The 21,388-nt window shown below is 46.7% G+C and overlaps 1 protein-coding gene and 2 pseudogenes across 3 annotated transcripts; 2 read left to right on the top strand and 1 right to left on the bottom strand.

Moving 5' to 3' along the window:
• Window positions 1-141: 141 nt before the first annotated feature.
• On the top strand, window positions 142-931 carry LOC146178628 (uncharacterized; annotated as a pseudogene).
• Window positions 932-8,532: 7,601 nt separating this feature from the next.
• On the top strand, window positions 8,533-17,629 carry LOC146178627 (uncharacterized). 2 transcript variants are annotated; one of them, XM_084578427.1, is made up of 2 exons: window positions 8,533-8,764; window positions 14,542-17,629. In XM_084578427.1, the coding sequence occupies exons 1-2, from the start codon at window positions 8,674-8,676 to the stop codon at window positions 15,174-15,176; spliced, it is 726 nt and encodes a 241-aa protein (XP_084434553.1). In that variant the 5' UTR covers window positions 8,533-8,673; the 3' UTR covers window positions 15,177-17,629. The 2 variants fall into 2 exon arrangements, with proteins under 2 accessions (XP_084434553.1, XP_084434552.1); XM_084578426.1 differs by lacking the exon at window positions 8,533-8,764 and adding an exon at window positions 13,110-14,181.
• On the bottom strand, window positions 17,317-20,704 carry LOC146178626 (uncharacterized; annotated as a pseudogene). Its single transcript, XR_014700981.1, has 3 exons — window positions 19,799-20,704; window positions 19,480-19,533; window positions 17,317-18,097 (listed from the first exon to the last, which is right to left on the bottom strand). The product of XR_014700981.1 is annotated as an uncharacterized LOC146178626 (transcript).
• Window positions 20,705-21,388: the final 684 nt, after the last annotated feature.

Here is a 21,388-nt window from a genome sequence, read left to right as displayed (position 1 = left end):
AGCTTGCGTACAAAAAAAAAAAAAAAAAACTGTGAACTGGGTGTCGCTCTAACCGCCGGAGACGCCTTATACAGCGCAAGCGCAAAGAGGGTTGCTCAGTAGCGAAGCATGAGTTACAGATAAGGAGCGAGGTAAGGAAGCATGAAGGCAGCGGTGTACCCACCTCGGGAAAGGAGACTCCGAGAGAGACCTCATAAAGCGTTCCTCGAAAATGCATGTTTAAAAATTGACCGAAGGAAGGCGGGCAGCTCAAAAAGGGTCCTCACTGAGGTCACATCTCAAATTTCTGCGAGGCGCAAGCGGGCGTCGAAGCCATCGGCCCGATCCAGAACGGCTGCTGCGAACGCAGCGGCTGTCCTCAAGGCACCTGCGCCCCCCCAAGATGAAAAAGACGCGTCGTCTGAAGGCCAACGACCGTGAGAGAAATCGCATGCACAACCTTAACAGTGCCCTGGATCGACTGCGGTGTGTTCTGCCCACTTTCCCTGATGATACCAAGCTAGCAAAGATCGAGACTCTCCGCTTTGCGCACAACTACATCTGGGCTCTGTCCGAAACCCTCAAGATAGTGGAGTCCAAAGCAGAGAAGAAGGAGTCGCAGCATATTAATCAGGACACGCTGGGTACGTCGACACCACCCGCTGGACTTGAGGAATCAGCGACCGCGTCGCTCACAGCACCCCCGATGGCCACTGGCGGGCCCACAACCCCACGCGGTTATTACACGCCACCGCTCTCCGTCACATCTTCACCGACTTCCGTGAAGCAGCACACCCCTTCAGCAGCGTGCCTCGGTTCGCCTTCAACTCCTTGGAACTTGTCATCATGTCCGGGTTCTGTGGCCATTTCGACGCCAGCCAGTTCTGTGGACTTTTCAGACTCATCGTGCTCTGGTTCCGAATGTGGCTTCGCGACTTACGAGACCTTATGAGGAAGGTCTGCGGTGACAATTATTCAAAAGGCCGCCTGCGAGGACACTGTGTGTTGGGACGGTCCGAAAGTGAAGTGAACGTTGGTCTCCGCGGGGACGTAGAGCGGTCCATGTATGTGAATGTGCGGACTATCCCATCGACTTAATCACAATAAAGTAGTATACCCGCCATCCGCAAATACCACTGCACATCTAAATGCTTTTTTCGTCCAGACAGCAAAGGACTGGAATCGCCTTCCTGCCGACGCAGTTCATCACGCTCATCCAGCACACTTCAAAGCATTCATTGAAAGACTCGCCAATGAACTGTAACAGCCCACCCCCCATGTAATACCCCACCAGGGGCATTTGAGGTATAAATAAATAAATAAATAAAGAACGTTTCAAAATTTGATCCTACATCAACGCTGCTATCTCTGCCGCACTCTGCACATCAGTGCTGCCAAGCGTATCCCCAGAACTGTACCCAGATATACATGTACCGTTGTACAGTACACAGTACTGATGTACCCAGCATTTACCAGCACTACGCGTCCGCCTCTGTTATAACTATATAAGGTCACTCTTAGTGATGCATAATATGTATGAACCATAATACTCTCTCACGGAGCAGCTCTTCACGATCTTTTACGTTGGCCGTGCCAAAACCCGCCTGATCAGGAATCATTGAGCCTGTTAATGCTCCAGCGACTTTTCTCAGGCCCGAAATGTACTATTCCAAGGTGTCACCTATTTCTTGAGTACGCTTACAAAAACACGTAGAGTCGTGAAACTCGTTCCCCTGTGCTGCCTAGTATTCGTCCAACCTATGTTCGTGGTGTAATACGCCGCTTCTCTCAACCGCTAAAGGAAGAGTTGTTGACTTCTGATGCCTTGTCGCCGTCGGCGGCGACCAATAAGCAGACATCCGTCTCATACGATGAAGAGATGTCATCAGGGCGTCGATTTCGTTATAAATATTTCCCAATTCCTTCTTACAAAATACCCAACTTTTTTTCAAAATCCTTCGTTAATCGTAACGGATTGGCAACCTTCTGAAAATTGATAGCGCGATTTTTCTGTATGCCCTGCCCTGGTGGCGCAGTAGCTAAGCTGCCCGACTACTATGTCAGATTACCAGCGTTCGAACCCGCGCGCCGGCGGCTGCATTTCGATGGAGCCAAAGCGGAGAGGCATCCGTATGCTGTGCGATATCATTGCACGTTAGAGATGTTATTGAAATTACTTCGAAGTACTCCACTATGGCTCCTATTTCTCTCTTTCCAACCATTCTGGTTGGAAAAGGAGGTTGGAAAAAAGGAAAGAGAGAAAAGGTTGGAAAGGTTGGAAAAGAGAGAAAAGGAGGTGGCGCCTGGAGGAACTGGCAAACTTACAACCACGGCCGGTCTCGAGGGAGAGCGCGCGCTCTTTCTTACGGCCTTCTCAATCACCGCGGGAACAATGGGAACGTTTCTCCTTGAGTTACGCTCTCCGCCGCCGCAAGGGGCGCGCGGACTGCTCACTGATCGCTCTGCGTCTGCTTCAGCGGCGGCGGGTGGCTTTTGCCTGGTTTCGCGCTGTCGCTCGCCGGTTTCGTGGTGTGTACAGCCCCGAAATGAAAGGACACAGAAGGTAGATGCTGCAGTGGCATGTCGTGAACGGAGTCTTTATTATATTTACACTGTCGCTCAGCAAACGTTCGACAAGCATATGACATACACTACGGCATGGTAGCTATTGCCTGGTTTCGCGCTGTCGCTCGCGGGTTTCGTGGTGTGTACAGCCCCGAAATGAAAGGACACAGAAGGTAGATGCTGCAGCGGCATGTCGTGAACGGAGTCTTTATTATATTTACACTGACGCTCAGCAAACGTTCGACAAGCATATGACATACACTACGGCATGGTAGCTATTGCCTGGTTTCGCGCTGTCGCTCGCGGGTTTCGTGGTGTGTACAGCCCCGAAATGAAAGGACACAGAAGGTACATGCTGCAGCGGCATGTCGTGAACGGAGCCTTTATTATATTTACACTGATGCTCAGCAAACGTTCGACAAGCATATGACATACACTACGGCATGGTAGCTATTGCCTGGTTTCGCGCTGTCGCTCGCGGGTTTCGTGGTGTGTACAGCCCCGAAATGAAAGGACACAGAAGGTAGATGCTGCAGCGGCATGTCGTGAACGGAGTCTTTATTATATTTACACTGACGCTCAGCAAACGTTCGACACTCCGGCATGGCGAAACCAGGACATAGCTACCATGCCGTAGTGTATGTCATATGCTTGTCGAACGTTTGCTGAGCGTATACACTCCGGCATGGCAGCTATTGCCTGGTTTCGCGCTGTCGCTCGCGGGTTTCGTGGTGTGTACAGCCCCGAAATGAAAGGACACAGAAGGTAGATGCTGCAGCGGTATATCGTGAACGGAGTCTTTATTATATTTACACTGACGCTCAGCAAACGTTCGACAAGCATATGACATACACTACGGCATGGAAGCTATTGCCTGGTTTCGCGCTATTGCTCGCGGGTTTGGTGGTGTGTACAGCCCCGAAATGAAAGGACACAGAAGGTAGATGCTGCAGCGGCATGTCGTGAACGTAGTCTTTATTATATTTACACTGACGCTCAGCAAACGTTCGACAAGCATGACATACACTCCGGCATGGTAGCTATTGCCTGGTTTCGCGCTGTCGCTCGCGGGTTTCGTGGTGTGTACAGCCCCGAAATGAAAGGACACAGAAAGTAGATGCTGCAGCGGCATGTCATGAACGGAGTCTTTATTATATTTACACTGACGCTCAGCAAACGTTCGACAAGCATATGACATACACTACGGCATAGTAGCTATTGCCAGGTTTCGCGCTGTCGCTCGCGGGTTTCGTGGTGTGTACAGCCCCGAAATGAAAGGACACAGAAGGTAGATGCTGCAGCGGCATGTCGTGAACGGAGTCTTTATTATATTTACACTGACGCTCAGCAAACGTTCAACAAGCATATGACATACACTACGGCATGGTAGCTATTGCCTGGTTTCGCGCTGTCGCTCACGGGTTTCGTGGTGTGTACCCCCCCGAAATGAAAGGACACAGAAGGTAGATGTTGCAGCGGCATGTCGTGAACGGAGTCTATTATATTTACACTGACGCTCAGCAAACGTTCGACAAGCATATGACACACTACGGCATGGTAGCTATTGCCTGGTTTCGCGCTTTATTATATTTACACTGACGCTCAGCAAACGTTCGACAAGCATATGACACACTACGGCATGGTAGCTATTGCCTGGTTTCGCGCTGTTGCTCGCGGGTTTCGTGGTGTGTACAGCCCCGAAATGAAATGACACAGAAGGTAGATGCTGCAGCGGCATGTCGTGAACGGAGTCTTTATTATATTTACACTGACGCTCAGCAAACGTTCGACAAGCATATGACATACACTCCGGCATGGCAGCTATTGCCTGGTTTCGCGCTGTCGCTCGCGGGTTTCGTGGTGTTTACAGCCCCGAAATGAAAGGACACAGAAAGTAGATGCTGCAGCGGCATGTCGTGAACGGAGTCTTTATTATATTTACACTGACGCTCAGCAAACGTTCGACAAGCATATGACATACACTACGGCATAGTAGCTATTGCCTGGTTTCGCGCTGTCGCTCGCGGGTTTCGTGGTGTGTACAGCCCCGAAATGAAAGGACACAGAAGGTAGATGCTGCAGCGGCATGTCGTGAACGGAGTCTTTATTATATTTACACTGACGCTCAGCAAACGTTCGACAAGCATATGACATACACTACGGCATGGTAGCTATTGCCTGGTTTCGCGCTGTCGCTCACGGGTTTCGTGGTGTGTACAGTCCCGAAATGAAAGGACACAGAAGGTAGATGTTGCAGCGGCATGTCGTGAACGGAGTCTTTATTATATTTACACTGACGCTCAGCAAACGTTCGACAAGCATATGACACACTACGGCATGGTAGCTATTGCCTGGTTTCGCGCTGTCGCTCGCGGGTTTCGTGGTGTGTACAGCCCCGAAATGAAATGACGCAGAAGGTAGATGCTGCAGCGGCATGTCGTGAACGGAGTCTTTATTATATTTACACTGACGCTCAGCAAACGTTCGACAAGCATATGACATACACTCCGGCATGGTAGCTATTGCCTGGTTTCGCGCTGTCGCTCGCGGGTTTCGTGGTATGTACAGCCCCGAAATGAAAGGACACAGAAGGTAGATGTTGCAGCGGCATGTCGTGAACGAAATCTTTATTATATTTACACTGACGCTCAGCAAACGTTCGACAAGCATATGACATACACTGTGGCATGGTAGCTACTTGTGTCCATTTTAGTCCGAATTTCTCCCAAGCATTTACAAGAATAGAAATAAAAAATAATTGAATGAGCAGTGAACACATCGATGCTTCTTCAAAGCTAACATGACAACAATTCATCTGCAACAGCAAAACTGTCTTTCAGCGATAGATGCGAAATCATCCATGTAACACAGAACATGAAAATAATTTCATGAAAATGTAATGTAAATTGCAAAATGCTTGTATGATATAAAATATTAGTATAACAGTCAAAGTAAACATTGTAGGATAGAGGTTTAAATGTTATTACAATTCATATATTAGCGAATGAGTTGTATTATAAACATTATTTACATTTTGCAAATAAACGGTGTTTTACTGAAATTTTTACATGATATTAAGCTTATTATGAAAACAATCAAAAATGGTTTGCTATTCATGACACTACTTGTGCTGGAAGTGGTAAAAAAAGGCCAATAAATGATGTAGGTGATTGCTGTGACTTACAAATGAGTTCACCTGCTATACCGAAAGTATGCAAGACCTTGTAAAGCGGTAAAGAAGGACACTCACTGAAGACACATTTCAAGTCCTATATAGCGACCCATTGAGGCTCTCTTCGGGAAAGTAAGGCTAATGCGCGGAAGGGAACGACATGTTAGATGCGAGGGCCGTAACAGCTAGCGGCACTTTACTACATTGTCAAGTCGGACGTTTCATCTGAGAGCAAAATCAAAACACCTTGCGCCGATGCAAAAAAAAAAAAAAAAGAAATCATTTCTGCTGTGCCGCAATCAGTAACCGAGGAACTGAAGGAAGTGATGGCATCTCCTGCCGTCCCATTTCCCACTGTCACATATTCCGGTTTAGCTTACGTGTGACTTCGGGTGTGACGCTTGCGCTATTCTTCTTGAAACTAGCGAAAGCAGTCCCATGTACTAGTGCCCACAAAATAAAGCGGAGCGTGAGTTTGGGGAAAAATGCGGTCTCCTTCGTTCGGATTGCTGATAAGGCGAACACGCATCCAAGCCACACACATGCGCATCCGCTTGCAGGGCGCGCCACGAAATGAAACTTTGGTCCTATGTCTGCTCCGTTTTATTTTGGGGGCACTATATAGTACACAATTCTACGAGGACAATATTCTAGTGGACTGCATTATCCAAAATCAGAGCTTGTTGCCCTATTGAACAAGATTTTTTTTTTGAAAAAGCTGCCGTGCACTATACTACACACAAATGTTTTCCATGTACTTAAGATCCTGATTCAATCAGCACTTGAGAATTCAACACCATTGTTATTAGGTCCGCCTCTTTGATATCTGAATTTTTTTTTTTTTTCAGAATTCTTCTCGATTATTTATACCAAAAAAGTGACAGAGATGAGCGAGAGGCTAACTCCTTATGTGCACAAGCCGTGCAGGAACATTTTGAGACTGAATTCTCTAGACGCAGGTCGCATTTTGATGAATTGATGAATATGTAGTGCGATTAACTTTGAAGGACAATTTTTTATTGTTTGCAACTCTTTTCAATTCTGTTTAGCTGTTTATGCCCATTTCCTTGATTAATTGTAGTCGAGACTACATATACATCTTCTGTCTTTCAGCATTTGTTTTCAGCGAAGCTAGAATAGCCCACTCCACTAGACAAGTGAAATTTTATCTATACGAGTAAATTTTTGTTCTTTACTCTGAATCTGAGGCGCGCCATGAATTTTTTCCGGTGCCTCTTTTGATCTAAACGAAAACGGTAACGGTAGACAGAATCTCCACCCAACAGTTCACCACGCATTCACGGTAGGTCGCGCCACACCTGCTTACAACATTCAAAGGCACATTGCATAGCCTGGTAAGTTTATTTTTGTACAAAACGTAGGGGCAAAAAATGTTGAAGTGTACCCGAAGCTCCAATCGACCGTGCACGGCCGCACTGACGAAGGCGCGCGCGCGCGTGAGCGGATTGTTGACTTTATATTATTCCTCGTACACGATAAATGTTCGATGCTGATCACGGCCTTTGTATAAACTATAAGGGGCGAAATGTCAGGACCTGCCGGTTGCAACTGACGCGGAGGAGCTGAAAGCGAGCGCCGTGGCTAGGCCACGTGCCTAGGCGCATCCGCACCCGCGCTGCGCGCGGCTGGCTGCGGAGTCTGCGCAGCCCGCTCGCTCGGGAGCACGTGCCACGTTCAGCCGCACGTGCACGCGGAGCAGGGGAAGGAGAGGACGAGGGGGAAAGGTCGCGCGTCTGCGCGCGCAAAGCCGGCGCTCTTTGCCAGTGGGTTTTCTTATTTTTGCTTTTCTCTTATCTGTGCTTTCCAAAGCGAGAAATTATGATTAATTGATCGCCGCGGACATTGTTTTCAAAGAGCGCTTGTTGGCAGGCCTAGACTTAAAAAAAAAAAGAAAAGAAAAAAACGAACGCGAATTCGCTACTCGAAGGCGAGAGGCAAGTGACAGGTATTTTGAAGGACTTGAGGCGGCACCTCTTGATTTCTCTGTCCATGTTGTTCAGAGAATGAAGGGTCCCGCCTTCTCGTTGAAAATAAGCGATACGCTAGCTTGTACACAGCGACGAGTGCTCCGGCGCTGGTTGGGGAGCTTCCTTTCTTTGTGACTGCTCACTTGAAAGAGGCCTATTCAACTCTTTGGGGACAGACGTTTTAGTCGATGCTACCGGCGCCGTGGTGTATGTTTTCGGCGCGTTCCCTACAAAGGTACAAAGCATGCCGCCTGGGGAAATTCGCTGCTGCAGCGCTGCCATTGGAAATCAATGACCTAGCTATCTTTAACGATGAGGGGTTTCTTAACAACCTGGGTCACTGACGAGAAGCCGAGGGATGCCATTTTTGCGGCAGTTTCCTCTCTGCACGAGTCGAAAATCGAGAAAATGCCTGACGACTTTCCATGCAGATGGGGGCATCTCTCCACGGAAACTTTTAAGAGCGGCGCCGCGCCCCCTGGCTCAAGTTTTCTCCCCTATCGGGAATTCGGTGCGAGCAGAAGTATCCTCACGCGACTCGTCGGAGAGCAGGATAGTTTAATGCGGCAGCGTAGCTCTTTGCAATGGGCTCTTGCGTGAGAACCGTCGAAGTCATTGGAGCCGTCGCTTAATTGAGGGACGCCCAGTGCCTGCTGGACTTCTTCGCAGACGACGTCAGTGAGCGACGCGACCTGCGGCAACCTTTGACCTTTTCAAAATTCGCCTCTGCGCGGCGCCATGTTAGCACTTCGGCGACGCCTAACGGCGGAAAGAAGAATGAGCGCCATACTGGGCTGAGGCAACCAATTTGCGCTAGTAGTACCTTGCTTCGCTTGTACAACAGAAATTCGTGTGAATGCTCAACGCCCATGAAGTTTTGTTGTTTATTTTTGCTGCCGTGTTGTCTGCTTTCATTGCCTATCGCGGAGCATAACTAGTAGCTAGGTGGCATCTAGTTACACGATCACGATGAGCGACGAGAACGAAGCCCGCGGTGCCTGCACCTCGTCGAAGTCGTCGTCGACTGCATCGAGTTCGTCACGAAGTGTGCTGATCAATGGTGAGCGTGTTTACTGCGAACCGATTCCTTTGTAGGCAGCAGTGTTAGTGCGCAACAACGCTCCATCAAGTTGCGGAGCTGCGCATTTTCCGGGGCAACTTAACACTTTCCTGTCCGCGCCTATTCCCATCGATAGCCCGCGATCAATGGTTTCACGATCCGCATTTTCCCGCTTTAGAAGCGCTCGTTGACAAGTGGCGTCATCGAATGGGAAATACAGGAACCCCTCTTTCAGTTTTGCTTTTGATTTAATTTTTCTATCGTGCCGCGCCCGTCCAGATGGTCTCCGGATGGCGTCGACGTCGCGCGCTCCTGCTGCGCGCAAATGTGCATTTCCGCGGAAAATTACGCATCGGAGAGCTAATTTTTGGATGCGAACAGCAGCAGTGATGACTCGGAAGACGAATTCAGCTCTTCAGACTGACAGCTAAACTACGTCAAATCGACCTGGAACGTCGACAGCCATGCCTCAACAAGTTTCATGTTCGCTCCCCAAAACTTTCCGGTTTTGCTGCGCGTTGATCGGAAGAGATCACTGTTCTGAAGGTCACAACTGTTATCTGCAGGGTGACAACGTCTTAAGCCGCGTTCAGACTACGTGCGCATCCGTCGTAAGTATCGTATTTATCGCAGTGCGCATAGTGGCTGGAACTCCCGTTTACGTAGCTTGCGACCGCGCATGTTCACACTGGGCCGTTCGGTAAGATGCGTTCTTTACGACCGGCCAATCAGCGCTCTCAACATGGCGCTGGTTAGCAAGCGGCTGATAGCGGAGGTCTGGGCTCTTCAAGCTCAAAATGAGATGTGAAAGAAAAGACTGGACACACAAATAAAATACGAAAAAGAACAATGGGTATATTAACAATTAACAACTCGATTATAAATACACTTCGTTTCACACACGCACGTTCGCACACAGTTTTCAAACGTCCGCTCACCGTGTTGACGCACCGCTCACTCCTTCGCACATTTCACGCGCCCGCTCTCACTGTCGACGTACTGCGCACTCCTGCTCGGTGTCCCGTGATCGCACTCTCTCGCACCAAAACGCGTACGGTCCGCCTGCATCCCTGCTTGCGATTTTACCAGTGCCCCGGAGCGATCTTGGAGACGGGCCGGGGCGGTGACTCAAAGGCCGTACTACTGACTCCAAACAATGAGCCGGGGCGCGCGGCAGACTCGGAAACGTCCGCGGAACCTCGTCCCCCCTCAGAAAATGCTGTTTTCTTTTTCTCTTTTACGGTGAGCTTCTTTCAAACTTCGACGAGTCCGCACCAGCTCCGTTCTGCGGCCCGACCGCAACGTCTCCCCGCATCGGCCTTTCGCTGCAGGCCAACTGTTTCCTCACTTGTCAACGGAGCCGATGGGCTGCGAGAATGCACGGGGATGAAGCGGGCATCCCCCGCCTCCATAACCTCACTTTTCTAAACTAGAGGAAACATTTGCTTGTTGAGAGCTTGTTCGCGCATGAAAAAACGGATTGATAAACCACTTACTACTTTGACTCAGCGCACTGGCAATTTGCAGCCAGGCATCGTTTTGCACTTCTCCCTGTGCGATTTCAGCTACTCGTAGTAAAGACAGTAGAGAGCCGGCCTCTGCCGAACTTTTTTTATGAGAGGCTGATAATTCCACAGCGAAGATTCCGCACTGCACATGATCAAGCTGCGGACAGACACAATCACCGACACAGACACAATCACCGACAAAACACCAATAACACCGGCGAGCCGAGACACTGCAGCAGAGTAGGAGCGTTGGATGATGTCGCCTACTAGTGGTTTGAGCGCGAAATCTGAAAGGACCGGAAGCCCCGTGACCGGAAAGGGAAAACCGAAACGGCTGTGCGCATTGGTCGCGCGTAACAGACGTATCTGTAATAGTCGTAAAAGTCGCGGGTCCTCCGAGTACGTTGCGCATTTTACGCTCAATACGACAGCAGTCTGAACAGACACGTTACGTTTTTTGCGCTTACGCTTACGATCCTTACGAACGATACGTGCGTTGCGCACGTAGTCTGAACGCGGCGCGCAACGTACTCGGAGGACCCGCGACTTTTACGACTATTACAGATACGTCTGTTACGCGCGACCAATGCGCACAGCCGTTTCGGTTTTCCCTTTCCGGTCACGGGGCTTCCGGTCCTTTCAGATTTCGCGCTCAAACCACTAGTAGGCGACATCATCCAACGCTCCTACTCTGCTGCAGTGTCTCGGCTCGCCGGTGTTATTGGTGTTTTGTCGGTGATTGTGTCTGTGTCGGTGATTGTGTCTGTCCGCAGCTTGATCATGTGCAGTGCGGAATCTTCGCTGTGGAATTATCAGCCTCTCATAAAAAAAGTTCGGCAGAGGCCGGCTCTCTACTGTCTTTACTACGAGTAGCTGAAATCGCACAGGGAGAAGTGCAAAACGATGCCTGGCTGCAAATTGCCAGTGCGCTGAGTCAAAGTAGTAAGTGGTTTATCAATCCGTTTTTTCATGCGCGAACAAGCTCTCAACAAGCAAATGTTTCCTCTAGTTTAGAAAAGTGAGGTTATGGAGGCGGGGGATGCCCGCTTCATCCCCGTGCATTCTCGCAGCCCATCGGCTCCGTTGACAAGTGAGGAAACAGTTGGCCTGCAGCGAAAGGCCGATGCGGGGAGACGTTGCGGTCGGGCCGCAGAACGGAGCTGGTGCGGACTCGTCGAAGTTTGAAAGAAGCTCACCGTAAAAGAGAAAAAGAAAACAGCATTTTCTGAGGGGGGACGAGGTTCCGCGGACGTTTCCGAGTCTGCCGCGCGCCCCGGCTCATTGTTTGGAGTCAGTAGTACGGCCTTTGAGTCACCGCCCCGGCCCGTCTCCAAGATCGCTCCGGGGCACTGGTAAAATCGCAAGCAGGGATGCAGGCGGACCGTACGCGTTTTGGTGCGAGAGAGTGCGATCACGGGACACCGAGCAGGAGTGCGCAGTACGTCGACAGTGAGAGCGGGCGCGTGAAATGTGCGAAGGAGTGAGCGGTGCGTCAACACGGTGAGCGGACGTTTGAAAACTGTGTGCGAACGTGCGTGTGTGAAACGAAGTGTATTTATAATCGAGTTGTTAATTGTTAATATACCCATTGTTCTTTTTCGTATTTTATTTGTGTGTCCAGTCTTTTCTTTCACATCTCATTTTGAGCTTGAAGAGCCCAGACCTCCGCTATCAGCCGCTTGCTAACCAGCGCCATGTTGAGAGCGCTGATTGGCCGGTCGTAAAGAACGCATCTTACCGAACGGCCCAGTGTGAACATGCGCGGTCGCAAGCTACGTAAACGGGAGTTCCAGCCACTATGCGCACTGCGATAAATACGATACTTACGACGGATGCGCACGTAGTCTGAACGCGGCTTTATGGTTAATATTATTTGCCACCGACAGCGCAGGGAGTCGTGTTTTCCGCAGATGACAGCAAGAAAACTCAGCGAATACTGTACACAGAAAGCTAGAATTCGCTGCAATGTTGCATTGGTCCCTGTTGTAAAAAACGTATACTTTTAAAAAGATGTTTATTTGTGTTAAGAAACTTTGATGCTTTTGTGTGCGCGTTTTTTAGAATCTTTTGCTGATAGTGCTAGTGTCCTTTGTTTTTTTCGTCATTTATTCAATAAATATGTTGATTGTCACACCATTGTAAAGAGGAATTCCTCCTCTATATTTTGATACTAGACAATCCTGTACCAAGCAAGTTTTGTTAAAAAAAAAAATATTAAAGACACCACCCAAAAACCACCGCTTTTCCCGCGGACAGGAAAGTTAATCCGCGGTGCGCATTCAGTAACAGCAGGTAGTGATAGACTCGGTGCAGGTTGAGCATGTGGTAACAATGGTAATGCTTATTACGACATGAGAGCGTGTTTACATTTACTTCCATTCTTCGCGTTCCGTGGCCCGTGCGACTGAAGGAGCGAAAGTGCGTACGTGAAGGAATTGCATTGCGTGAGCGAGACCTCCTTGAAAAATGGCTTTAAATAAGTTTCTTCACTGCAAATTTTGCTAGTAGCTAGTGCACTGATACATAGCTCCATTTCATTCCATTTTTAGATTACTGCACTGGGCATTTAACCATTTTACTGACATTCAGGCAGCAATCTGGATTGGCTGCATGCATTTTTCATTCAAGAAGTGTGCCATAAGGCATACTGAGAAATCGGCAGTAGTAACTGTTGTCTCCCTTAGACGGATTTTTGCACTGCTTAGTCAAAATGAGTTTTTGGATTCAGGATCTGAAAATTATATTATGCAAGAGAAATGTGGCAATAACTAAATGCTGTTTTTGTTTCAAGAGATCATGATGGGGGGGGGGGGGGGGGGGGGGTACACCCACCCAGATGACATCCAAGACTGGTCGGAATGCGCGACTGGTCATAAATAAGGAGGCCAGATATTGTCTACTATTTGGTGCAGACAAAAGCATGTGACCTACGTGAAGTAAGGGAATATAAATCATTCAGTTCAGTTCAGTTCAGTCGTTCAGTCGTGTCCGACTCTTCGTGACCCTATGGACCATGTCACGCCACGCTTTCCGGTCTCTCACTATCTTCCTAACATCGCATAACTTCATCTGCAGTGCCTCGAGGATGCCATCTAACCATCGCGTTCGCTGCCTACCCCTTCTCCGGCGACCCTCAACCTTTCCCAACATCAAATCTTTCTCCAGCGACTCCTCTCTTCTCATCAGATGACCAAAGTAGCTGAGCTTTAACTTTAGAATTTGACCCTCCAATGAGCAGTCAGGGTTTATGGTCGATAATATCGACTGATTTGATCTTCTGGCAGTCCAAGGAACTCTCAAGAGTCTTCACCAACACCACAATTAACGCGTCAATTCTTCGGCTGTCAGCCTTTTTCACAGTCCAACTCTCGCATCCATACATCACAACTGGAAAGACCATAGCACGAGTTATACGGATCTTGGTTGGCAGACTAATGTCTCTGCAGCTTTACCTGCAGTCAGGGCGGGTGGGGAAAATACTTTCACACAAATTGAACGATGACATCGTATTACTTAAATCTGAAGTGACGCCCTCACAGGCTGTAAGTAACAGGCCGCATCAAGTATGGGTGTCTGCACAAAGTAGGGGTGAAGTGCTGCGTGCTGGTTACACCTGCATGGCTGGACAGGCCAGGGTATGCAGCCATGTGGGAGCTGTACTCTGGAAAGTGGACTGTGCTGTGTCTCGTGGTTCCACTGGAAGAGCCTGCACAAATGCTGCCGCAATGTGGAAAAGAGGGACGAAGCGCAACGTTGAGCCCAGTACACTTGACCACATAAACTTCAAGAGAACGACAGTCGAACTTGGAGTCCAGGCTAAGATTGGGCCCATTCAACCACCACTATCGGTGGAAGAAATAAAAAAAATGCATCAGGAATCAGGATGTCCTCAGCTGTTCACTAGTCTAGGTATTATACATTTTGTTATTGTGCGCACAACTGCTCAGCTGTTTCTAACTTCTGTCTTTACTTGGCTGCCTGCTGTGGAAACGGCATATGCTAAATGTTCCCACGCAGTTTTGCGAAAAGACAATTGCATGCTTGATTTTGAACTGCTCTCTCAAGTTTACTCTTATTTCTACAATTTATCTGATATTTAAAAAGTTTGTCAGCACAGGCTGCAAAGTCTAACTTGCTATCACAAGCACATCAGCCTTTTTTTTGCATATTTGGAGCAATAAAATGAAGCTTAAACTCTTGTATTTTATCTGGATGGAGGTTAAAGAGCCATTTTTGTTTCAATGTAGTGTATTTTCATTGCACTTCTAGGCACACAGCTTTATGCAACCTTCAATGCGGCACCACGGCAGCTGAGGAGACCTTCAGAAAAAGCTGCACCACATGACAGCCATGAAGCCATAAGTGATTTACCAGCCAGCTGCCTTCGATGCTGTGCCTTCTATGACAAGTTTGTCAACTTATCAGCAAAAGCTACAGCAGCTCTGGAGGAAGAAACTAGAGGCCAGAATACCCCACTTTGGGCAATGGCAAGGTGCCTTAGATTGACGGCGTCAAATATAAAAAAGGTGCCCAAGAAAAGCAGCACACCAAGTACCAAAGCAGTGAATGCTATCATCAGTCCCACGTTTTCTGGTAATGCAGCTACGAAACATGGCCAGAAGTATGAAGCAGTAGCTAGTACACAATTTGAAAGAAAAACAGGACACAGTGTGACACAGTGCGGGACAATATTATGTGCAGATATGTCCTGGCTCTCTGCGTCTCCCGATGGCCTCCTTGAGACAGCTCCTGCCGTACTAGAAATCAAGTGTCCGCATGTGATGGACTGTTTGGAACTTGTGCGGTCAGGATGGCATGACGTAAAAGAGAAGGATGGAAAGTACATCCTCTCTGAAAACGGGCCGAACGGTTACTATGCCCAAGTTCAATTCCAGAGGCCGTGATCTCTGTTATTTTTACATGTGGAGTGTACAAACTGAAACTGTTGTTGAAGTGCCTTTTGCACCCACATTTGTGAATTCAAGCTTGCCACGACTGCAAAAGTTCTACTTCTGTCACCTGCTACCTGAATTGGAAACGTGCCATGTGGCAGGACGGCTCATCATTTCTGCAGAATACTCAAGATTGTGTGAACTGCAAGTTTGATAAGTTACAAGGAAGTGCTCCAAGAGTAGAAATTCTTGGTCTGCATATTTATTGCATAATAATCTATTGCATATTAATTTATTGCAGGCTCAATGTGGGTATTGCACTGGTTGCAGCAGAATTGTTGCCCTCTGTGATCTGCTAAGTGCCGTGACAGTATCTCCATGACTAATGCACTGCTACTTATGTGTAATGATGTCTACTGTTTTCCTTTTTTTGGTGTGTACATTGCATCCGTATTTACCTTTTGTAAAATATTTGCAATTAAGTGCACATTGCATTGCTTGCACAAATGGCACAATGATATTACAAGGTGAACTAACTCGTTTAAATGAGTGTTGCACCACTACAAGTCCTTATATTTGAAACTGCATCCACCTAGTTCCCCATTTTTGTGCACTTATAAACTGGAAAGCTGTGTACAGAATGCCTCTAAAGTTCAAATACCTTGCATGTTCTGGTGTTGTCGGCTGCAATCAGTACCAGTCCATTCTAGAAAATGCTCATCAAAGTAAACCCACATGTATTTGTTCCGTGTCCCCACATTTGCTTGACTGTTCTTTGCTCCATAGCACAATGGTTAATGAATTATCATGGCCTCTTGTTCAAGATATTGGTGATGAGTTTTGAGCATGTGCAAGGGGAATTTTTATTTATTTTTTTTAAATCTGTCCACATCATCTGCTGTGAAAGGGTGTTTTTTGGAAGTTTAGGCTTAGAACATTGCTGCAATATGGCTTTAGATATATCGTGTGGCTACTTTAGGCAAACTTGCAGCTTTGCAGTAGGAAGCTGGCCAAGTCATAACCTTTTCCTTCAGACACAAAGGCAGGTTGGCAAGAGAGAGTAGTAAGGGGCAGGAGGGAACCTTCATTAATCAGTTAGCTGTACCTGGCTGGCATTGAGACAAAACATTGTCTCAAGCTAATGCATGTTTTATTTATGGTGCCACCCGTGGCAGTCATTGCCATTTTGCAAAGCATGGAGGCTTACTTTACTTAATGGTGCTGGTTACATAAAGTATTCTATATTTTCAAAAATTATGGAAGTATCGCAGAAGAAAGGAGCTAACAACCCACGACGCTAAGGAAAGCACAGGGGAACTTTTTTTTTTTTATTGTGAAGGAATAATCATGGAAGTAATTGGCTAGAAAGTAGAAGAAAAAAATAACATGTCGCCGCTAGGAACCAAACCTACGACCTCTGAATTCGGTTCCCACCAGCGACATGTGGTTATCTTTTATTCTACTTTCTAGCCAGTTACTTCCTCGATTATTACTTCACAATAAAAAAATTCCCCTATGCTTTCTTGGCTTCTAGCTCCTTTCTTCTGTATTTCATAACAAAGCCCCTCATCTTCCCTGCATTTGTTTGCTTATTAGCAGGTACCACAGCAAATTTCTTGCATCATTTAGAATCAGCTTTAATGTTTGTGAAAACAGCTTGCAGCATACGTGTGAGCGAGGTTCTTACAAGTGTGATTCTGTGCCTTCCCAGGTTGTCGCCACGTGAATATTTCACCATTGCATTCACCATGTGAATGCAAAAAAAGCAATGGGGAGACAGATACAGTGGACAAAAAGAATTCTTTATTTTTCAAAACCTACTCTGCCCTTAACTGAACAATGTCCTCAAAATCTCTCAGTTGTTGCACTTTGCAAAAATTTAATCAGACATGGGCTCCTTTCTGATAGCAATTAAAGGGCCTTTCAGGTTGCAAAGCCATGCACAAACAAAAATGATTTTACTAATCATCTTCTTGGACTTGATGGGCAGGGTCTACTTAAATATTCTGTAGGTCTTTATCCTATTTATGGCACGCTCCACATGGATGCGCACGGAAGCTATCCCTCTTGTTCTGGTTACTTCCTCTTCACTGAGTTGCGGCTTCCCTGTAAAATGACATAACCATGAGACAATCCAGATATTATGAAATTTTTATGTAACATCCTTACCTTTTATGAAGGCAGGCACGTTTAGCTTCACTCCTTGGATTATCATGCTTGTCGTCAGCGTGAAACCCCTATCGGCCATGACTTCATCTCCAGGGCTGAGATGGTCTTCGAGCTTGCTGTTTGTTGGCTGTAATATGTTTGTCTGATGCACGTCCTCCATAAGCTTGCGACAAAAACATTATATAGCCATTTGGCGCTATAGCAATGAGAAACTTTACAGTATTATGAGCCTTGTAGCTGCTGTATGTCTGAGCCCTCGCCATCAATTGTTTTGGCCACTGTAAGTTCACCTCTGAACAGTCCACAATACATGTCGTCATTTCGTAGCCACTGTCAATAAATGACTGTGGCATACTGTTTTGAATGGTTGACCTTGGCAGCCATACCACCTTTTTCATGATGCTGTAGAGCACTGATAGCATATGTTTAAATATGTTAAAAACACTTCCCACAGATATCTGAAATATCCTGGCCAAGTGCCCGTAGAGAAGGCCAAGGCGCAATCGTATGAGGGTGAGGAGTAGCTGGTCTCCATAGGACAGCACTGTGAATGCCTTTTCTGACTCTACTTTTACTGCTGCAGTTAAGTTGTGGAAGTGAATCTTGGCCAGCTCGGTATAAAAGACACAATCGTCTTCTCCTAATGTTGCAGCAAGCAGCTGCTGCTTAGATGACCCTGTCTGCAGTCCAGGTCTGTTGTAACAGTGGCCGTTATACATATCTTCCCACTGAGTTGCTCTTGTTTTCATTTCAGCAGGTTGTTCCTGCATAAAAAAAAAAGTAGCGAGAGTCACTAGCACACCAAATAAGTTACAAAACAATGTACCAATAGAGTGGCAAGAGTCTGGTGATTATCCAAACTGCACATATACATTTGCTAGAAATAATACTGAAATACTTTTCACCTCCATGTATGAACGCTAGCTGTGAACAAGTTGAAGCATAAAAGTCAATGTGCAACAAATGTACGACTACACAAGTTTTACTTGAATATGAAACATATTTTCTGCAAACATCGAATTTACAACTTCTCAGTCTCCCTCGATGCACCCTGCTCCTAGAGAATAAATGCCCTCAAGTTAGTAACAGATTTTTTTCCAACGATGGGAACCTTTTTGCCACATTCCTGACTGGTCGAAAGAAAATCTATGCCCATAACAGGAATTTCCTTTCATTGCAAAAGAAGAACTGGTAATAAGTTGCCAGGTGTGGACTTTGATGTAGATAGAGGATCTATGCAGAGCTGCATTTCCTGACTGCAGCTTGTGGCCTGCCACATTTTGTTGAAGCTGTGACACACCCTTAAACTTCTCAGTTTTTTATGGCTGCCCTATGCAACAAACGCATTTTCGGCTGAATCACAGGAGTAGATGGTTTATAAAATGGCCTCTGCATTTCAAGAAACTATTGCCTTACATGTTTCAGCTACACAGCAGCTAGTGGTGGCCGCTTGGACTTCCATTACATGAACGTTAGTTTCGTCTTGTGGTGGACCCAATCATTAGCAGCCATAAAAATCTGACAACAGAATCATTAATTTTCTCTAAGCATGCCAAACATTCTCTTCACGAAATTGATAAAATGTTTTCTGGTGAGCCAGAGGAGTAAACAATTGTGGGACACATTGGGGACTGACGCTTCACATCATGCGAACATGATGAAGGATATTGGATAATGTACTGACTGATTAGCCTGTGATATGATTTCGAGAATTACTTTTAGCCATACGAGTTTCAAAAATCACCGTCTCCATGTCACATCATAATTAGCACTCTAAAAGGTCATCACCATGAATAGAGGTGAATGATACTCAAACTCGACTCTAGCACCTGCAAACCATACGCGTGTTAACAACTATTTTTTGCCACTGATACACAAATAGGTATTAATGTCCCAAAGCAACTCGGGCTATGAGGGACGCCGTAGGGGAGGGCTTCAGAAATTTCTTGAAAGGCGACGGCCGCAGCCAGGATTTGATTCCATGTTCTAGGATTCAGCAGTCGAGTGCCGCAACCAGTGAGCCACCGGAGCGGGGCAGTACGTAATTATGTGCGTCAGAGCTTGCACATTATGAATGCAACCATTTCCCATTAGCACTAATGCTAAAATGATATCGTGCAGGGCACATACGCATGTTGCTACTTACCATGGCAGGCGTCACTTGATCTGGGATCCCCTCATCGGCTATCTCGGTTTCTGCCTGAATAATGGAACAACAATGTGTGTCAATATTGCTAGCAGTCTGATGCTTGACCTTGACTGCATGCTTGTCATAATAATGCTCCTATCCCTTTTATCTCCAAGTTACAGGCTGGTTTTATACAAGCTAAGGCATCAGTCGTGGGCCTTTCACGGAGATGCTCTATTCTTATTTATCAGAGATTATATTTTGGGTCCAACCATCTATCCTAGCCATGGCTAACATTAAAAGAATAGCACACAGCTGGAGGCAGGTAGGCACTTACTAAGGCAGGTGTAACTTCATCGTTCATCACGTCCTCAGCCATTTCAGCAGCTGCCTGCATTATAGAAAAACATTGTGAATTTAGTGTCAGCTGCCGTGTAATAAGCAGTTTCACTCGGTATGGCTTCTAATATGCATGGGGACCTTGTAGCATTTCCCCAAAGCATTGAAAGACTGGTATGATAAGAATTTGATCTGTCTATCATCAAATCTGAACAAAATTTCAAGTCGCAACCCTTGCAAGCATTGTTCGCCAGACATTATACAAAAGTCTGTGTTACCACAGGGTGCTGTGACATAAACTACAGCACAACTGTCCTTAGTACAGCACAGAGATAGCTGCAAGTGCTTAACATGTCATAGCATGTGCATTCTGAGAGCAGCCATCTATCTCTTAACTCTGATAACTGGCGTACGATGAAGGCTCTGTTTGAGTTTTTAAGTGAAACAGGCCTAAATTTCTGCCTGTGACAGTTATGTGAGCTGTGCTGTGTACAAGTACACACTTTACAGTGCATACCACACATGCATATGCTTTTGTGTTGAAACATGTCTGTGCATTTCAAGCTTTTTCTGGTGCACTGCATGGTACTTGTGCGTGTATTGGAGACGGCATGTGAGAAGAGAGCTCTTTTTAACTGTGCCAGTGTGCGGGCAATGACAAGTGGTGTGTGTGTGGAAGATGTGTAGCATGCTGTGTGAGATGAGTGCTACCAAGTGTGTGTGTGCTGCCCTCAATAACTTGGGCCACAAGTAGAAACTACATGCAGTTTTGACAAAACAGTTTTCCCATCCTTCACTGTACTGTGCCATCATCACCCTCCATTCACAATCTCTCTCATACTTCCTATTCTCCCTTCCCCAGAGTGGAGTAGCAGGCCAGGGTCTCTTCACCCCTGGCCGACATCTCCACCTTTCTTTACCGCTTAACTCTGATCAGCATTGAAACAAGAGACAGAATGCAGCTGATAGGAGGGCACTTGCCATAGTAAGTATTACTACGTCTGGAATTGCCTCCTCAGGCATGTTGGGTACTACCTGCATAAATAAAAATGCATGTAAACTGCTAATCATAGAATTATGCACATTAGCTTGTCAGAATTTATGTAGCACTTAGTGGGAATATGGGCACCTGGGCTATGCTAGGAAGGCACTTACTGCAGCAGCTGCCACTTCATCTGATTTCGGCTCCTCGGCCATGTCATCAGCTGTCTGAAAGCGAATCCGTGAACACTGCGTGGTTTAATTGAATCCGAAAAAAAAATTGCACCAAGACTCTTACAAGTGCTGTTTACCAGACAAATAACTAAAGCCCTTTTTACCTCCATATCACTGAGTGCTTCTACACAAATGTACAGGTCTACAAGTGTTTAAAATGTCATGGCATCTACATTATGAGTGCAATAAAGAAAAATGCATATAAGTGTCGATCATAGTTATTAAGCACATTCACCTGCAAAATTTGTGTAGCACTTAGAGATAACATGGTCACTTGGGAACTCGCTGAGCTGATGCTAAGAAGGCACTTACTGCAGCAGCTGCCCCTTCATCTGATTTCGGCTCCTCAGCCATGTCATCAGCTGCCTCCATG

This window comes from Amblyomma maculatum, chromosome 9 (assembly GCF_055883805.1).
Source record: "Amblyomma maculatum isolate TAMU_Amacu chromosome 9, ASM5588380v1, whole genome shotgun sequence".
Lineage (NCBI taxonomy): Eukaryota > Metazoa > Arthropoda > Arachnida > Ixodida > Ixodidae > Amblyomma > Amblyomma maculatum.
This window is presented reverse-complemented; position numbering and strand designations above follow the sequence as displayed.

Bases quoted from the DNA above. Each gene is read 5' to 3' on its own strand.
- LOC146178627 (XM_084578426.1), top strand. From the start codon at position 13,503: ATGAGCAGTCAGGGTTTATGGTCGATAATATCGACTGATTTGATCTTC. The intron at 14,182-14,541 runs GTATTATACATT...TTGCACTTCTAG, and splicing joins TCAGCTGTTCACTAGTCTAG to GCACACAGCTTTATGCAACC.